This window comes from Sceloporus undulatus, chromosome 7 (assembly GCF_019175285.1).
Source record: "Sceloporus undulatus isolate JIND9_A2432 ecotype Alabama chromosome 7, SceUnd_v1.1, whole genome shotgun sequence".
Lineage (NCBI taxonomy): Eukaryota > Metazoa > Chordata > Lepidosauria > Squamata > Phrynosomatidae > Sceloporus > Sceloporus undulatus.
The window spans coordinates 12140898-12157076 of record NC_056528.1 but is presented as its reverse complement, the minus strand read 5'-3'; the positions used below and the strand labels follow the sequence as shown (position 1 = coordinate 12157076).

The following is a 16179-nucleotide window of genomic DNA, read 5'->3' as shown; positions in this document are numbered from 1 at the left end:
GGTAGCGGAAAGGGAAGTTTGCATTTGCAAACCTGGGTGTTATAGGCACCCCAAGAAGAGCTGCAGTGGGATCACTGCTCCTGAGTAAATGCCTCAAAAGATGTTGGCTAAGAGGCTGGGCAGACGGAAGAGCCAAAAGGGGCAGAGATGGATGAGAAGCAGACAATGGACCATGCATTAAGGCCGGGTGGGCAACCATAGCAAAGTAGGGGACTTCATTTGCCCCACAGGAAACCCCCAAAGGGCCACTCCTGCCCTACAACATCCCCTTTAAAAAAACCTCCTATTTTGGGGTCTCCGAATGCCACTAAACACCCTCTGGATGAGTGTGGGCAACATCTTCACTATGTGAAATTGAGGGTTTGCATGGCCAGCATTCATAGTTTGTTGTGGGTTTTTCGGGTTATGTGGCCATGTTCTAGAAGAGTTTGTTCCTGACATTTTGCCAGCGTCTGTGGCTGACATCTTCACGATCCCCAAATCATGCTCTTCACTATGTTTTTGGTCTCCTCTGGGCCATTTAGTATATTAGAGCTTGGAATGTTTCCTTTTTTGGATGACGATCCTGTGGGATTTTGGGACTTGTAGGCCAAAGAAGGAAAGTTTCCAAACTCAGTGAAGGATGGTTTTCATCTAGATTGGGCTGGAGAGTGGTAAGACTTCATATTAGTCTGGCAGCCTATTAGTGTTATACAGTATTCAGATTTAAGTTGTGCTGTGCATGCGGTGGTTTTCTTTTTGGACAATGCACAGCGGTTGTACCCAACTGATGGTGGTGTGAGCGAAGTTGGGCACATGAAACTGTTGCCCATGAGAAAATCCATGGCCTCTACACATTGCCTTTGTGGACTCTGCATGGCAACTGCACAAAATCTTGTCGGTCTGTTGGTCATGCACATTGGCCCCTGGACCACTTACACTGTGCTCCATTGAGGTTTGGGACAGGGCTGTGTAATGCAATTCCGCCACTATGTATTTGTGTGTGTGTTTCATGTTGCATGAGAAGTGTCCTAATTTTAATGCACAAAAGGAGCGCACGTGGCGCATGTCCCATCTCCTTAGGGGCACCCTGAGAGCTCCTGAGAATGGAGGCAGAAGGGAGAGCAGAGGTCTTTCTGAAAGGTAACGGCTCTCTCTCTCAGTCCCTCTTTCTTTGCTCTCTTTGCTCTGGAGACGCTTCCTTGGCGTCCCCGTCCGGCTTTACCTTTTCCCCTTGGCTGAACTCGTCTTTACTCCGGATCTTATCCCTGTGCTTGGGCTCTGGGTCACTGTTCTCCTCTTCTAAAAATGGCACGTTCATATTCAAAAGCCAAGCGGCTGTGCGGTCCAGGGCATTGGGATGCACGGGTGAAGGGGCCTACAATGAAACATACAACCATAGCGACAAAGAGGGAGGGAGAGAAAAGGAAGAAAGAAAAAGGGGGAAGGGGAGGGAGTGGAGACCGAAATGGACATGAAGCGAGCGAGCGAGAGAAGAGACCGCGTGCCCCAAACACCCAACGCTTGGGGGCCTTTGGAGACGACTGCTGTCTTGAGGGTGACCCGCCAACCCCAATCTTTCCCAGACCAGAACTGCCTTCCCACACTTTTTGGGGTATTTTTGGTAACCGCATGTCCAGAGTTTGAAAAAGTTACTTTTTTGGACTTCAACTGGCAAGTCTGGGAGCTGTACTCTAAAAAAGCAACATTTTCAAGTTCTGACCTTGCTTGGAGATTATGAAAGACTGCAAAGTTTTTGGGAGAAGTGTATGACTGTGTATATGTGGGCAAAGTTTAGGTTGGTCTAATAAAGCTACTGCCCCAATATGTATTTAGGGGTGCTTCTTATCTCAAAGCAAGTTCCAGTGTGAAGTTGAAGGCTTTCATGGCCAGCATCCAGTTTTTTGTGGGTTTTTCAGGCTATGTGACCATGTTCTGGCGAAACATCAGGAATAAACTCTTCTAGGACATGGCCACATGGCCTGAAAAACCCACAAGAAAACTATAAAACATGTTCCGTTTTCATATCTGAAGTTAATCCTTTAACTTGCTATTCACTTGCCTTTGTGGTCCATCCACAAACTATACCCTTGGCAGCCATTAAATCCTAGGAGGTATTGCTGCCAATGGGAAAAGGAGGGACTTCTGCCTAGGGATGGTCTGGGTTCTGGGGGAAGGAAAACATCCATCGCACTCTCATTTCTTCCCCTTTGAGATAAGTCCCGCTGCTATTTCTTGATCTAAATTTGGGCTCCCCACCCCTCATCGCCCCACTGATAAGCAGTAGCCCCAGAGGGAGGCAGGGAGGATGTGTTGACAGAATATTATGCTGTGATGGGGGATCTCAGCCAGTAATCTCCAAACTCTGACTATTCATCCAAAACTCTGCATTTTCAGAGACTTTCACATACAGTATTAGGGAGAAAACTGATTGGTTTTTTCTTGACTCTGAGAACGAAGTTTGCAAAGAGTTACATTTCTAGACTGGAGCATCAGGAGGCGAAAGAATGGTGGCGTCCATATGGTTCCCTCATCTTTTTGAGGCTGAGCTGGGGTTTGAATAGGAGACACCCACTAAACCACTTCCTCCAGATGTTTAGGACTACAACTCCCATCAGCCACTGTCAGCAGGGCCAGTGGCTGGGGTATTCTAGTCTGTAGGGCAAAACATCTGGTGGGCGCCATATTAAAGAAGGACGAGCTAAGTGGTAACAGCCGCCCCTTAGGCACAAGAGACGGTCCTTCACATTTCCAACCAGCGTCCATGGCAGGAAGGGCATAATTGGCTCTCAAACAACAATTAGCATGGTTGAAAATGAACAAGCTGCTTCATTACTTTATCATGTTAGCCGCTAATAGTTGGAAAAGAGGCAGATGAACATCAAAATGGGCTGCAGCATCAGCCACAAACACAATTCTGCTACCCAATTCTGCTACCATTCTCTCAGTCTGGCCCCCTATTAATGGGGCAGTGAATTGTCCTTGAGTTTTAGACTGAACTTGAAGGGAATGGTCCAAGGTGCTGAACTCTATCCCCAGAGGTGACTCAGAACCTTGGATTGCTCCTATCAAATTCTGACTAAAACACAGTGAGGATGCACCATCCTGCCACCATTGGTGCCCCCAGCTCCTGCTGCCTGGTGGGTCAAACCCTTTGAGCCCCCAACCTCAGTCACCCCAAGCAGTGTCCCACAGGAACCATTTTCCTGGTCCAATTACCCTGAGCATAACTCTGGATGGATGTGGATGGAGGAAGTGACCATTCTCTCTCCAGCTGTTGCCGGTTAAAACGTTTTTGGCATCCGGCAGTGGAGCCTGTGAGATGGCACTGGATTCAGCGTGGCATGGGATGGGCAAGCGGGCACATGTACGGGCAAAGCAGCAAGCTGGATGGCAAAGAGAGATGCAAAACGGAGGGACCACCAGTCGCTGCTGTAGAGTGTAAACCTGAGCTGGCATCATCGGGGCACCATAGGAGGGGGCCCCACCTGCTGTCCTGGATGGCTGGGGTTCACTGCCCTCCCTGCTCTACTCCCGGATCTTCTGTCCAGCTGCCCCAAGGATCAACATCTGCCCCCCAACTTCTTTGTGGCCTTCCCCTCACTGACCTGCTTGTGCATCGTGCGCTGCTTCATTTCTGGACTGTCGCCCTTTGAGGAGGAGGACTGTTGCCGGAGCCGGGCGCCGCTGCCCGGCCAGTCGGGCGAAGATGAAAGCATGCCCCCGCTGGAGGGCCGTGGGTACTGCATGGTGTTGAGCAAGGAGGGAGGGGTCCTGCCCCGTGTGATGGGCGGGGGTGGGGGTGGAGGGGGCGGCTGGTCTATCCGCCGTTGGGGACCCCCGCTGTTCTGCCGGGGCATGGTGGGCTGACCGGCCTTGTCCGTCAGCGAGAGCTGCCGCCGGGCCAGTTCCCCCGCACGCCGGTTGAAGTCCTCTGTGGCAGCCACAGGGGGATTGCCAAAGCCGTGCTTAGTGGTCATGGTGGCTGCCGCGGCGGCCGCTGCCAAGTCCTCACTGTTGCTGTGGGAGCTGAGGGAGCTGTGGCACTCGGAGCCAGAGTCTGCCAGGCCCCGGGGGGAGAGCGGCAGGCCCGCTGCCATCTGGTAGACCGGGTTCTGGAAGGAGAGGGGGGCCAAGAGCTGGGGCCGGCCGGGGGCGCTCTCGGTGTTGGGGGTGGTCGGGGTCTGTCCCGCCCGGCGCACGGTGGCCATGGCGGCCACGTTGTTCTGCTGAGTTCGTGTGGCCCAGAGGCTCGGGACTTGCCCGACAGAGGACTGGCTCTCATTGAACGCCTCGATCGTGCCGGGGGGCCCGATGGCCCCACCGTCCAAAATCCGATTGTCTTGCAAGTCCACCATGGAGAGGCTCTTGCTGCCGTTGGACATCTGGACTTCGGGCTCATTGGCCTCCGAGTAACTGGAGCTCCGGGCAGGCGAGGGCTGGGCCCCCGCAGACCTTGTGACAAAAAACAAGTCCTTGTTTTCAGGGGTTGGAGACGGTAACCGTGTGAAATCTATCAGACTGTGGGGGAAATAAAAATGCATAAGGAGAAGAGGAAAAGGAAGACGAAAGAAAGAAAGAAAGGAGCAGAGAGGACTGAGAGACAGATAGAAAGAGAGAGCTGTGGACGCTACACGGAGGCAGCAGCCCACGGTTACAGGAGAGCAAGCAAGCAAGCGAGCCAAACAAAAACCAAAAAGCATCATTGATGCTCAGGCGCGGGCATGTGCCGGGTCAAGCAATGCGCGGCTGGTGGGAATGGGAAGAGCTCCCTACATCTTAAAGGAGGAAGAGGAGGAGGAAGCTGGTGTGCTGATTTTGGGAAAGGACCCCCTACTCTGCCCCTTGGCTGACCTTCACAGCCTCCACTTGTCTTCCAAACTGGTCTTTCAGTCTTAACTGCAAAGGAACCCGGGAGCCAAAGGCAAGAGTGGTGGGGCTGGAAACACCAAGAGAGTTTCGCTTAAAATTTCTCGTTCCCTGAAACCAAACCTTAGGAGAAGCATCTTAGACTTTTGAAAAGGGAAGAAATGCACACAGATATTGAGAACACCCCACACAGAGGTGTCATGGGGAAATGGGTTATACAGCCATTGATTTCCAATGGAGGAGGCAATGGGTGGCCCAGAGGGGGCTTTGCAGCAACGCATGCTCTGAGCCCCCCAGATCAAAGATGCCTTGTTTTGACAGAGCAGTCTGCCCAGAGACCTTCCCCTCTGCATCGTCGCTCCATGCAACGTCTCCTACCTCCTGCTGGGGAAGATAAAGCCTTCCCCTTACAAAGCAATGCCCCCCTCCCCTCACACCTCTCTCTCTCTCCCTGTGTTCCCTAATTAAACAATTACATAACACCCGGCTTCCCTCTGGAACCTCTCCGTCTCTCACTCAGGGAGGGAGCCTTTTGATTTCTCTAAGTTTTGTTTGCTTTGCCTTTTCCCAAATCTTCAACTGGCAAGCTGCAGAAATAGCGCTAGGGTCCCAGGGCAGGCCAATAGGCCCCCTGTCGACAGGTCCTAATCTCCCAGCACCCCCTGGGCCACTCGCTCCTCCCACCCCACGATCCTCTGGGGCTGCCTCGGCCAGCCTTGCTCTACCCAAGCTCCCCCCTTTGCCTCGCTGCATTCATTCTCTGTGCTCCGCTCTTACCCAGATAAGTCATTCTCGATCACCATCTTCTGCAGCCCCACCGAGATGCTGTTGCTGGCGTTTGGCGTCGAGGCGGTGTGATCCGCCGTGACGGAGACTTGCACACAGGACGGGTTGCTCAGGGCAGAGTTTATGTCCCTCAGGATGCGGGGCAAGGGTCCTAGTTTGTTTGCGGTGCTCTGTGGCAAAAGACAAGCCGTGGGCTTGGTGTAGTCACAAGGGTGGAGTGGGGTGCCCCCTAAGTAAGAATCCTGCCCCTTCCAAATGAAACCTTTTTCAAATTTCTAGCATTGCAATAATGTAAAATAGTAGTTCACCAACTTTGGTCTTCCAGGTCCTTTGGACTTCAGCACCCAGAAGCCCTAGCCAGCTTGGCCAATAATCAGGAATTCTGGGAGCCGAAGTCCAAAACATCTGGGGGACTAAAGTTGGAGGATCACTCATCCTAAAACTTCAGTTGGGCATTTCTAAAGAGTTGAAAAGGGAAAGTCAAAGTGCCCAAAGAGAACAAAGAGGAGTTCCAGTGTCTCATCCTTTGGGATGTGGGGGTTCAAGAAAAGCTCGTGAGGGGAGCATAATTCTTATTTTGTGAGAGCTAATAAGGTGTTGTGATCTCACTGCTGGACTACGACTCTAGGAGACTAAGGTTCGAATCTCCACTCAGCTTGGAAACCCATTGGGCATGCTCTGCTCTCTCAGCCACTGAGGAAGGCCATGGTAACCACCCAACTCTGAACAAATCTTGCCAAGAAAACCCCAATACGTTTGATTTAGCATTGGCTTAGTCATAAATGGCATGAAGGCAACAACAGCGAATTCATATTTGGAGTGGCAATGTCCAAGTTTTGTCCCCCTCTCCCCATAGCTGCAGCAACTCATGGTCTGAGTTGGGGCCAGTTGTACAAGAGGTTCCCCTATGGTTGATGTGCTTTGGCGCTAGCCTCCACTGCCATGTAGCAAAGTCCATGTAAAGTTACACAACATGTGCCGTGATACCGAATCATGTCCATTGGCTTTCCTAATCAGTCATTCTTGAAAGCCAGCATGGCACAGTGAAGAATAGGGTTCAAATCCCTGCTCAGCAATGGAAACCCACTGGGTGCTTGGGCAAAAACAGCAAACTCCCCCTGAACAAATCTTGCCAAGAAAACCCTCATGATAGGGTCACAGTAGTGTCTCCATGAGTTGGAATTGACTTGAAGGCACAAAATAAAAACACGTCTTCTCATGATATGTGCAAAGAGGAATATATATACTGTATATATATATATGTGTGTGTGTGTGTGTGTGTGTGTGTGTGTGTTCAGGACTCCTTACCTGGTCCAGCTGAGCCACAACCTCCCAGAGCAGAGAGTGTAAGGTGGAGAGTTCCCTGCCCAGGTCGATGTACCCTTCAAAGCCTGCCGTGTTGGAAAGCGTCTCTGGGTTGGAGATCTCCAAGAGGAAGCGCTGCATGTTGGTCCATTCGTGCTCCAAGAACTGGTTCATGAAGGACATGTACTCCTCTTTGCTGCCAAACCTGTGACAAAAGAAGCACAGGAGGGAGTCTTGGGTACAACTGGCAAAGGTGAGCCATCAGCGGCAAAGGCCAGAGGGACATGCGCGGAGTTTGTGTGCACAGCTGGCAGAAAACTAATTAACTGGTGTGCTAATGTCCGGCGGCCGACACGTTTCTCCCTTCAAAGCCGGCACCTGCGGATGGACGGGAAGGTCAGTGCTTCTAATGAGTGTTTGATGGCCCTCCGAATGATGGATCATTAAAAGATGCCCTCGGCTGCAGCGTTCCTCTACTGCCCTCAATCTGCGTTAAAGGGCAAGCGATGGACTACTCTACAGAGAGACTTGGGTTTGTGCAAACAGAAGACCCCTGTTGCCCACTCCCAAGTGACTCTGGAAGCATATTTGTCAAAGGTAGGGGAAGGTGAATTCGGTCCATGAAAATATCAGCTTGCAGAAGGCTATTGCATGCTGTAAGGTTGACTGGATGAAGAGATGGGTATGTGGAACTGCTTCCTTCCAGGTCTGTTCGAACCTCAGGACCTAGGTCTGAAAATGGCCCTCATCACACCATGGGTAGTAGGTTTTGTAGGGTTTGTCCTCTTCCGGATCCAACTGGACCAGACTAGAGAACCCTAGACTTGCGTGGGTCCACACGAAAGGAGATGAGGGTTGTGAGGAGTGGGTTTTGCAAAGGGAGTCACAGGCCACCCTGAGTGATACGGTCAAAGCTCACCAACACCACCACAGTCCTGTCCTCCTCCGGCCATTGCACCCAAGGGGAGGACAAGGTCATTCCTGTTGCAAAGCCTCCTGAGCCAAAGGGGTGCTGCCAAATTTAAAAGCTGTTTTGTGTTTGTGTGTTTCGAGGGCCAGCCAGGGATTTGGGGCTGTGGCAGCGGAGGCAGGTGGATCCTGTCAACTCGTGAGACACGGCTGTCCATCTTCCCTTGCTCAAGCAGAGCTGGCCTTAAGACGCTTTAGCCTGCAAACTGTCTCCCAGCATTTCAGAAACCTTGCTGCTGGTGAGGCTGCCTCTACATTGTTATTTATTTTTTAAGCATAAGCTGCTCAGTCTGCCTGAGCAAAGCCAGCGGAGAGATTTTGCAAAATCTTTCTTTTTTTTCCTCCCTCTCTCCTTTGTTTCCACCAAACCTCTGGGCTTAGTTTAGAAAACTGACAGCGCGGCTGTTTTTTCCTGAACTGATCCTCTTGGTTTCAGGGGCTTTAAAAATTCATAACTGTGGGATGCGAGAGTTGGGAGGCAGGGAAGGGCTTAAGCCGAGTTTTGGGTACAAAGGGTTCCCCGTCCTGGCTCCCATCACGTTCTTGCCACAACCCAAAAGGTAGCTTCTGAAACTGGACCCAGTTTCTAAGGCCTGTGAGTAAGGCCTTCCCTTTGCCCTTCCATAATCCTGGCTCACAGTGCCAAGTTCAATCCTGCAATGTCTCCAGACAGATATGGCTCCATATTGCCACACCTATCTGCTTTGTGCCTGCCGGATACTGGCTGGGGCCAATGGGAGTTGTAGTCCCAAGTGACCATACAGACCAGAGGTCTTACTCAGTACATAAGCTTATAAATACGCTATGACTGTGCAGGAGGGCTGCAGGTTCACAGCATGGAAAATTAACTTTTTAAGACTAAAATGCCCAGAATTTTCCAGACTCGGGACTGTTTTAGATATCACACTTCCACCAGGAGCAAGAAAGTACAACTTTCCCAGCACAAACATGGTTTCACCAGTGTCACTGCACAGAGAGGGTTCCAGCCGTGCAAGTCTGACCAGTTAAAGGCCCAGTTGCTGGACAGGAGGGAGCTTGGCAATAAAGCCATCGCTCTGAGAAAAAGAGAGAGGAATTGTAAGGAGAGGCTTACTTGGCAAAGTTGGCCAGGTTCTGGGTGACCTTGGCGATGAGGGTCAGGGTGCGCGCTGTGCGGTCATCGGGGTACTCCTGGAGCAGGTTGAAGAGAGAAGGGGACATGATGGCTGGACAGAGGAAGCGCAGGAAGAGGGAGGCGCTGATGAGGCGCTCGCTGATGTCCGGCCGGCCGCGACTGCTGCACTCCTGGCGCCATGAGGCAAAGACCTCCTTCAGCTCCCGGGGAAAGACGCTGCAGAGCAGAGCTATGTCAGCAGCTTCATTTACCTTTTCACACTCATTTAAAAAAATATTATCTACTGTATGCCAGGGATAGATGATTGGCTGTCTAAACTATTGGAAACGATAGCAATGGATACATTGGCCTGTCGCTTGAATCACAAAGATGTAAATGCAATAGAAGAAGAATGGTTCTCCATTATGGAATTTTGCAAATTAAGATGGTTATAAGGTGCAAAAAGATTAAATGTATGGGGAAATATATTTCTTCTTCGTGGTCTCTGTGAATCACACAAATGGGTTATATCTGCACCTGTGCAGGAAGCTCCTGAGCTTTCTGCGCAGGCACAGATATAACTCATTTGTGTGTATTCGCAGATGACCACTCAAAGAAATACAGTAACAGGAAACCCTCTCTGTTTAAAGCAGTGATTTCCCAACTTTGGTCTTCCAGGTGTTTTGAATTTCAACTCCCAGAATCCCCATCCAGCTTGGCCAACTGTCAGGAATTCTGGGGGCTGAAGTCCAAAACATCAGGAGGGCCAAAGTTTGGGAATCACCAATCCCCTTCCCAAACCTCCCTCCATCCCCACCAGCGCAAAGCACTGACCAGTAGGAGTTAATGATCTTGCAGAAGGCCAGTTCGCAGCACATCTTCAGGTTGCTCTGATGTTCGGGGAGATCCGAGGACGAACATTTACTGGGGTCCACCTCACAGTTTTCATCTGATTCGTACAACGCCTTGATAAACTCGCCTGAGGACAGCAACAGGACAAGCCAGGCACACCTTGAGTTTGTGTGATGCTACAGTGATTGTGCAAGAGTGCAAAGGAAAGTGCAAAATGCAGCAACAGGACTTGGGTTTCCCGAGGGAGGGATGTAGCTACTAAAAGGAGAGCCCTGCTTCTTACAGTCTTATTGGCCATGCTAAGTAGGAATGGAGCCTCCATATTTGGTGGCAATCTACCTCTGAGGACAGCGGTACCTACAACCAGGAAAAGGGCTCTTGTCCCCCATGTTCTGTTTGTGAGCTTTCCCAAATTGTATCAAGGTGATCACTGAGGAGAAACAAAATATGGACACAATCTCTGCATCAGAGAGCTTGGACAAGTTCCCTCTTTTTGGGGGACTGCAACTTCTGGAATCAATCATCCAGGAACTTGTCCAAGATCTGCCATGACTGCAGTGCTTCAGAAGCAGCAGGACACACATAAGTGGCCTGGAAATAGACACGTCCCTTTAATAAGTACATGATAGACCTACCTAATGCATCTTGCAAGTATTTCTGCCCCACCAGCTTCAGGTATTCCTCAATTGCTTTTGTGGCGAGGGTGTTCTCTCGGAAAATGAGGTGCTCGTTTTCGCCACAGCGGTCCACTTCGGACATCATGAGGTCGGTCAAGAAATCCTGGAGAAAGGAAACCATGCGGTCAACAGTGTCTCCAAATCAAAAAGGAATCCCATAGCAGTGTCTCCCATTTCACCTAAACATGAAATATTTACTGCACCCATAATCTGCGTTGCTATTCCCTTCCACTTGCTTATTTTTGCGATTTACATTCTACAGCTGCTTTCATTTTTCTGGTGACCTCCAGATGTTTTGGACTACATCTCCCATCAGCCCCAGGCAGGTACAGTCAAAGGCCAGGAGTGATGTGACAAATGTAATTAATATATACATGTGTGTGTTTGTTTTTGAATATTTGAAAAATGGTTGGAAAAATGTGTTTTTTAAGTATCGGGAAAAGCTGATAAAAAGGATCCTGGACTTGTGTGAATTTTCGCAGCTTGGGACTTATAAGCAATTTAATCTTTTTAAACTTGATTGAATTTGTTTTAATAATTGTAGTAATTTAATTCTATTTTAGCATACTATTTTTGCATGTTTTTAAGTGTATGGTGTTTTTTAATATTGTAAGTCGCTCTGAGTCTCAGCCGTGAGAGAAGGGTGGGATATAAATAATAGTAATAATAGTAATAATAATAGTAATAATTCTACAAAATATTTGCATGCGATTGTTTTGCAGAGAAAACATCATTTTCTGTGTCGTATGTGGGAAGTGCTGCAGTTGGGGCTTGCTGGGTACAACATTGTTTTCCACTTCCTGAGAGTAAACGGTATTTTCTCTGCAGAAAATAATATTTCCCATTATTTTTTTAAACGCTCTTTCTTGTAGAAAGAACGCTGTTTTTCTGCACAAAACAAGCGCACACAAATTTTGCCCAGAATACGTCCTGAATTGCAAACAATCTTCCCGAAAACTGTGCATAATTGCAAGAATCATGTTCCGTTTCTTTTGAGAAGACAACCAGCAAGTAATTCCTTCCTTAAAAGACACTCACCAAAGACTTTGTTCCTGGAATAACTCCAGCCGTAGAAGCGTTTTTGCCCTCTCTGACACATTACGTCAACGCCGAGGAAGACGGAGCCTCTGCAACAAGGATCCCTATGGCTCTTTCTCTCCTCCAAAGCCCCAGAGTCAGACCCCTCTTCTTGCTTGGCCAAACCAGCCTCCATCTGACAAGAATGGCCAAACTCCAGGTCCAAGGAGAGGCTGCAAAACCCAGCGCTCTCTTTCTCTTGAGATAATTAATCTGTTGAGGGAATGACAGGAGAGCCTCGCTGGGCAATGCCAAGGTCGGGCGCCGCTCATTAAGAATCTTCACCTTTCTTGGGCTGATGGCAATTGAAACGGTGGAGGAAAAAGGAGGCAACAGGGAGCGCAGAGACAAGGCAAGAGGGAATCTGAGAAAGCGGAGCAAGGAAGCGGGCGGAAAGCCACTTCATCCAAAGCTCTTTTGAGGGCACAACTTCCATGCCCTTTCCCCCAAGAGATAACCATACACTTGAGATACAGTGCTGGAAAAGTGTGCTAAGGATGCTGTGGACAGCCCCAAAGACAAACAAATGGGTCCCAGAACAGATTGAGTCCAGATTTTCCTTGGAAGCAATGATGAATCAATTGAGGCTGTTGCACTTTGGACACACCATGAGAAAAGGCAATGATGCTAAGAAAAATGGAAGGCAGGAGAAAGAAAGCGAGGAAGACCGCATGCCATATGGCTAGACTCAATTGGAGAGGCCATGGGCCTCAATGTGCAAGACCTGAGCAGAGAGGCTGAAGACAAGGGGTCTTGGAGAGGCCTCCTTCACAGGGTTGCCATGATTCAAAATCAACTCAAGGGCAGCTCACAACAACAAACCGAACCTGGCTTCTTTTCCCAGTAAAGTGACATTTCCAATTTGGGCAGAGGAGGAATGTCAAAAAGAGACATTGAGGACAGGGATTTAATAGCAAACCACTTCTAGAGATAGTTCCAGAATGGCAACCCATGGAATGACATTTCCTTTAAAGCAGAGGTCCTCAACCCCCCTTTGATACTCCAGCTGTTTTGGACTTCAGTACCCAGAAGCCTTTGCCATCATAGTCAATGATGAGGGAATCTGGGAGATGAAGTCAAAGACATTTGGAGGACCAGAGGTTGAGAACCACTGCTTTAAAGAAACCATGGCTGCTTTCCCTCCAAAAAGAATACTTATCCTTTCCAGAAGGGAATGGGAAAATCAGGTTTGTTTCCCCCCCCCCCACATTCACATTTTAAATCTTAATTTTTAATACTTGAAACATATATCCATCCACGCATCCATCTATCTGTCAATCAATCCGTCAATCATGTGGTGATCAATGAGCAGATACATGTAAAAACATTTTGATGGCATTTTTAAAAAGCATAATGCTAGTTAACTATGAGTAATGATTTAGTAATTATCCCCCAAAAGACATTCCAGGCTACTGGAAGCGTGGGAGAGAGGATGGCTTGACAGATGAGCCTAATGGTTTCAGCCACTCAGATGAATATTGCCTTTTAAGCCACAAAGTGGGGCACACACTCTTTTCCTATTGTTTAATATTTAATAATATCAAATATGGTTGGAAGGCAGAAGATTCCCTCCACTGCAAAACAAATGCAGTAAATCAATGAAAATTTCACTAAGTCCGTCTATGGCTGCAGCAAGTTCAGCCTAGATTTCCAAATTCCTAAGGAAAGATCCATGGTCTACATATCCTTACGGCACCAGATCCCATCCTATTTTGGAACTAAGCAGGGCTAGTCCTTGGATGGGAGACCACCAAGGAACCCCAGGTACTATAGGCTTTATTTTGGAGGAAGGGACTGCTCAAACCACCTCCGAGGATTCCTCGAAAACTCTGTGAAGTTCATGGGGTCCCCATAAATCAGCAGGAGACCTGAAAAGTAGGTGCACACACAAAGCCAAATCACATCCACACACTACTCTGCACTTCAATGTACTAGTGCATGTGCAATGGTCCCGCATGCACAACTCTGTATAGGCCAACTGTTGTGCATTGTCCAAAAGAAGCATCTCCCATGTTTGGTGCATCTTATGCCTGTGTATGCCAATGAACAGGATGCATGCCAATCTGCGTAATGCAACTTAGGTCACTGACAGGACTGTGGCCAAGGAGCCGGATGGCTCCATAATCTGGAAATGAGCCAAACATTGCAAGGAGCACAGCTGGAGGAGAGTCCCTGGTCTTCCATTCTCTTCCCTACAGAACGAAACCAAGGCCCTATGGCAAAAGATGCCCAAAAGCAGGGTCCCAAATCAAGCCCCGTCTCAGAGGAGAAATGAGCAACCAGGGCCTTCCTCATCTGCTTCCTAGAAGATTTGCACCGGATGCCGCTTTTATTCTTTGTTGTAAAGTAACATTGTGAACGTGTTTTAAGTGTGTTACTTTAATACTGTTTTTCATCTCGGCTTTTAATAAAGGTTTTTAACCTTACATGCTTTGAGTCAAAGGGATCTTGTAGCGTCTTTATTAATACTAACTGTGCAAAAAGAAGATTTTTTTAAAAATTGTACATAGATTCTCTTCTCTAGTAAGTTGCCTTGGCTCCTAGTTTGGGGGAAAGGTGTATGGATGGATGGATGGATACTGCTGGGCCTAGGACAAGAGCTTGGAAAAGTTACTCTTTTGAACTATACCCCTCCCAGCAAATACAGAGGCTGGATATGAAGACATTGGCTATGCTGGGTTGGGGGATTCTGTGAGTTGTGGTCAAAAAGTTTCTAACTTCTGTGAGCTGCCTAGGGCCCCTTTCTGGGCAAAAGGCAGCATAGAAATGAAATGAAATAAGTTCTTGTCTAGATGGACCTCCTGGCTTGACCCAAGATGCTTCTTCTTGCCTTTTAAAGCAAAAATGAAAGCTCTGGATGGCTCAACATGGCAGTGCAGGGATGTTAGGTTTAGAAAAATGATGCCAATGATGATGTTGAGGATGATGAGGAGGAGGAGGAGACCCCTGGCGGAGAGAGATGTAGTCCCACTCCAGCCGTATAACTGACAGGGGACAAGATTGACTTTGAAATAATCAGGTCCGCCTCAGCAGCCATCCCGATTAACAGGATTGACCTTAAGAGGCTTTCACTGATAAAAAGCAATGAGATTAATGTGTCTTTGAAAGACTACCCCGATCCCCCTGGGAGGGCAAGAGGCAGACCCCCTGGGTTTTGGGTGGACAAGGGGCAGAGAGGGGCCATGGTAGGCTCAAGGGGGGCTGAGAGAGTGCGCCGTGGGGCGGAGAGCGGCCCAGATGTCACCCCACTCGCTAACAACCCCCTTCGGACAGATGTCAATACGAGATTTGTCATGAGTGGTGGAGGCAGAGGTGGCAGCTCCGGCCTTCCTGAGGCAAGGACTCTGAATTTGAGAGCTCTGAGGAGTCCTTCGCAAACCAGGGAAGATCCTAAAACTCCCAGAATGCCACAGCCCAAATGGCTGATGGATGAGATAAATGGACCAAGGAGGAGGTGACTGACCATGAGGATCACCTTAAAATGTTTAAGACTTCCCCCCCATCTTGTAGCAGAACTGTTTCCGATTTGGTGTGATGAATTCTTACTTACATCTGATGAGAAACGGCAAATGAGATGGATGTGAAGATGCCAACTGGCCACAAATGGCCCAAAGGGAGCGGACGGAGGGCGGGCGAATGGCCCCTTCAAACCCAGCATCCGTTTGGTGTCTCCTTGAATAGAAACGCCTGATAAGGAGACAAAATGGCTCTGCTGGGGATGCTTAGAAATGCCACTTTGTGTACAAGACAACGGTTGTTGTGGCGGAGAAATGGGGAGGAGAAGACATCCACTTATCTCTGGAGCTGCCACTCACCCGTCGCACCATCTTCAAACAACATAATTACTGCCGAGAGGAGGGGAGCGTGCGTTTGTGTGTGTGCGCTGCTCGTAAAATTGATTAAAGTCATAATTAGCTGGACTAACGGCTCTTATAAAAAATATGATCAGATAGCTCGCCTCTCTCTTTGGGCAGAGAGAAGGGGAGGGAGCAGAAACGCATGGCTGCCTCTTCCACTAATAGCAAAGGCATGGCTCAAATCCCACACCGCTTTTCAGCTCACGAACTGAGGGGTGGGGAAGGATGGACAGATGGACAACTGACCCACCATCCCCCCAAATTTTTAGCCTTGCAGAGGTCAAGACACTGAACAATGTTCCCATCAGGAACACCTCTTCTATTCGCTGTGTTTGCCTTCCTTTGGATGCCCTTCCTGCCCCTTTTCACGGGATAACTAAAATGTATTTCTAAATGCTCAATTGAAGTTTTAGGTTACAACAATGCTAGACCTTTTTGGACCAAAGGAAGATTTCATTTGGAGATCAGGAAGCACAACAATTGGAAATCGAACCCACCCAAGTCAACTCTATTTTGCTAACATCTACAGCGTGTGATATTAAAGCAATCTGCAAGAACTCAGAAATGCTTTTGAGCTGTGGACTCCAGAGTTCAGCCATTCCCTGCCTGTACCCTACGGAAGATCCTCTCTAGGACTTGAACTTTGTGGTCCTGCAGCGCCACCATGTGCGCGGCTGTCCAGGAGGTGGTACTGCACCTTCCACCCGTCGTGTGA

The 16179-nt window shown here is 48.9% G+C and overlaps 1 protein-coding gene across 7 annotated transcripts in view; it reads right to left on the bottom strand.

Moving 5' to 3' along the window:
• The window catches only part of LOC121936844 (DAB2 interacting protein), a 145049-nt gene that overhangs the window by 9877 nt on the left and 118993 nt on the right, over positions 1–16179 (bottom strand). For 5 of the 7 annotated variants that reach the window (XM_042479492.1, XM_042479488.1, XM_042479494.1 and 2 more), the window contains 7 exons: positions 10489–10633; positions 9836–9980; positions 9002–9238; positions 6943–7144; positions 5626–5804; positions 3588–4500; positions 1205–1357 (listed from right to left, as the gene is read on the bottom strand). In XM_042479492.1, coding sequence (XP_042335426.1) covers positions 1205–1357; positions 3588–4500; positions 5626–5804; positions 6943–7144; positions 9002–9238; positions 9836–9980; positions 10489–10633 — 1974 coding nt within the window. The remainder of the gene's footprint in view (positions 1–1204; positions 1358–3587; positions 4501–5625; positions 5805–6942; positions 7145–9001; positions 9239–9835; positions 9981–10488; positions 10634–16179) is intronic. The other 2 variants (XM_042479489.1, XM_042479493.1) reach the window with 2 other exon arrangements.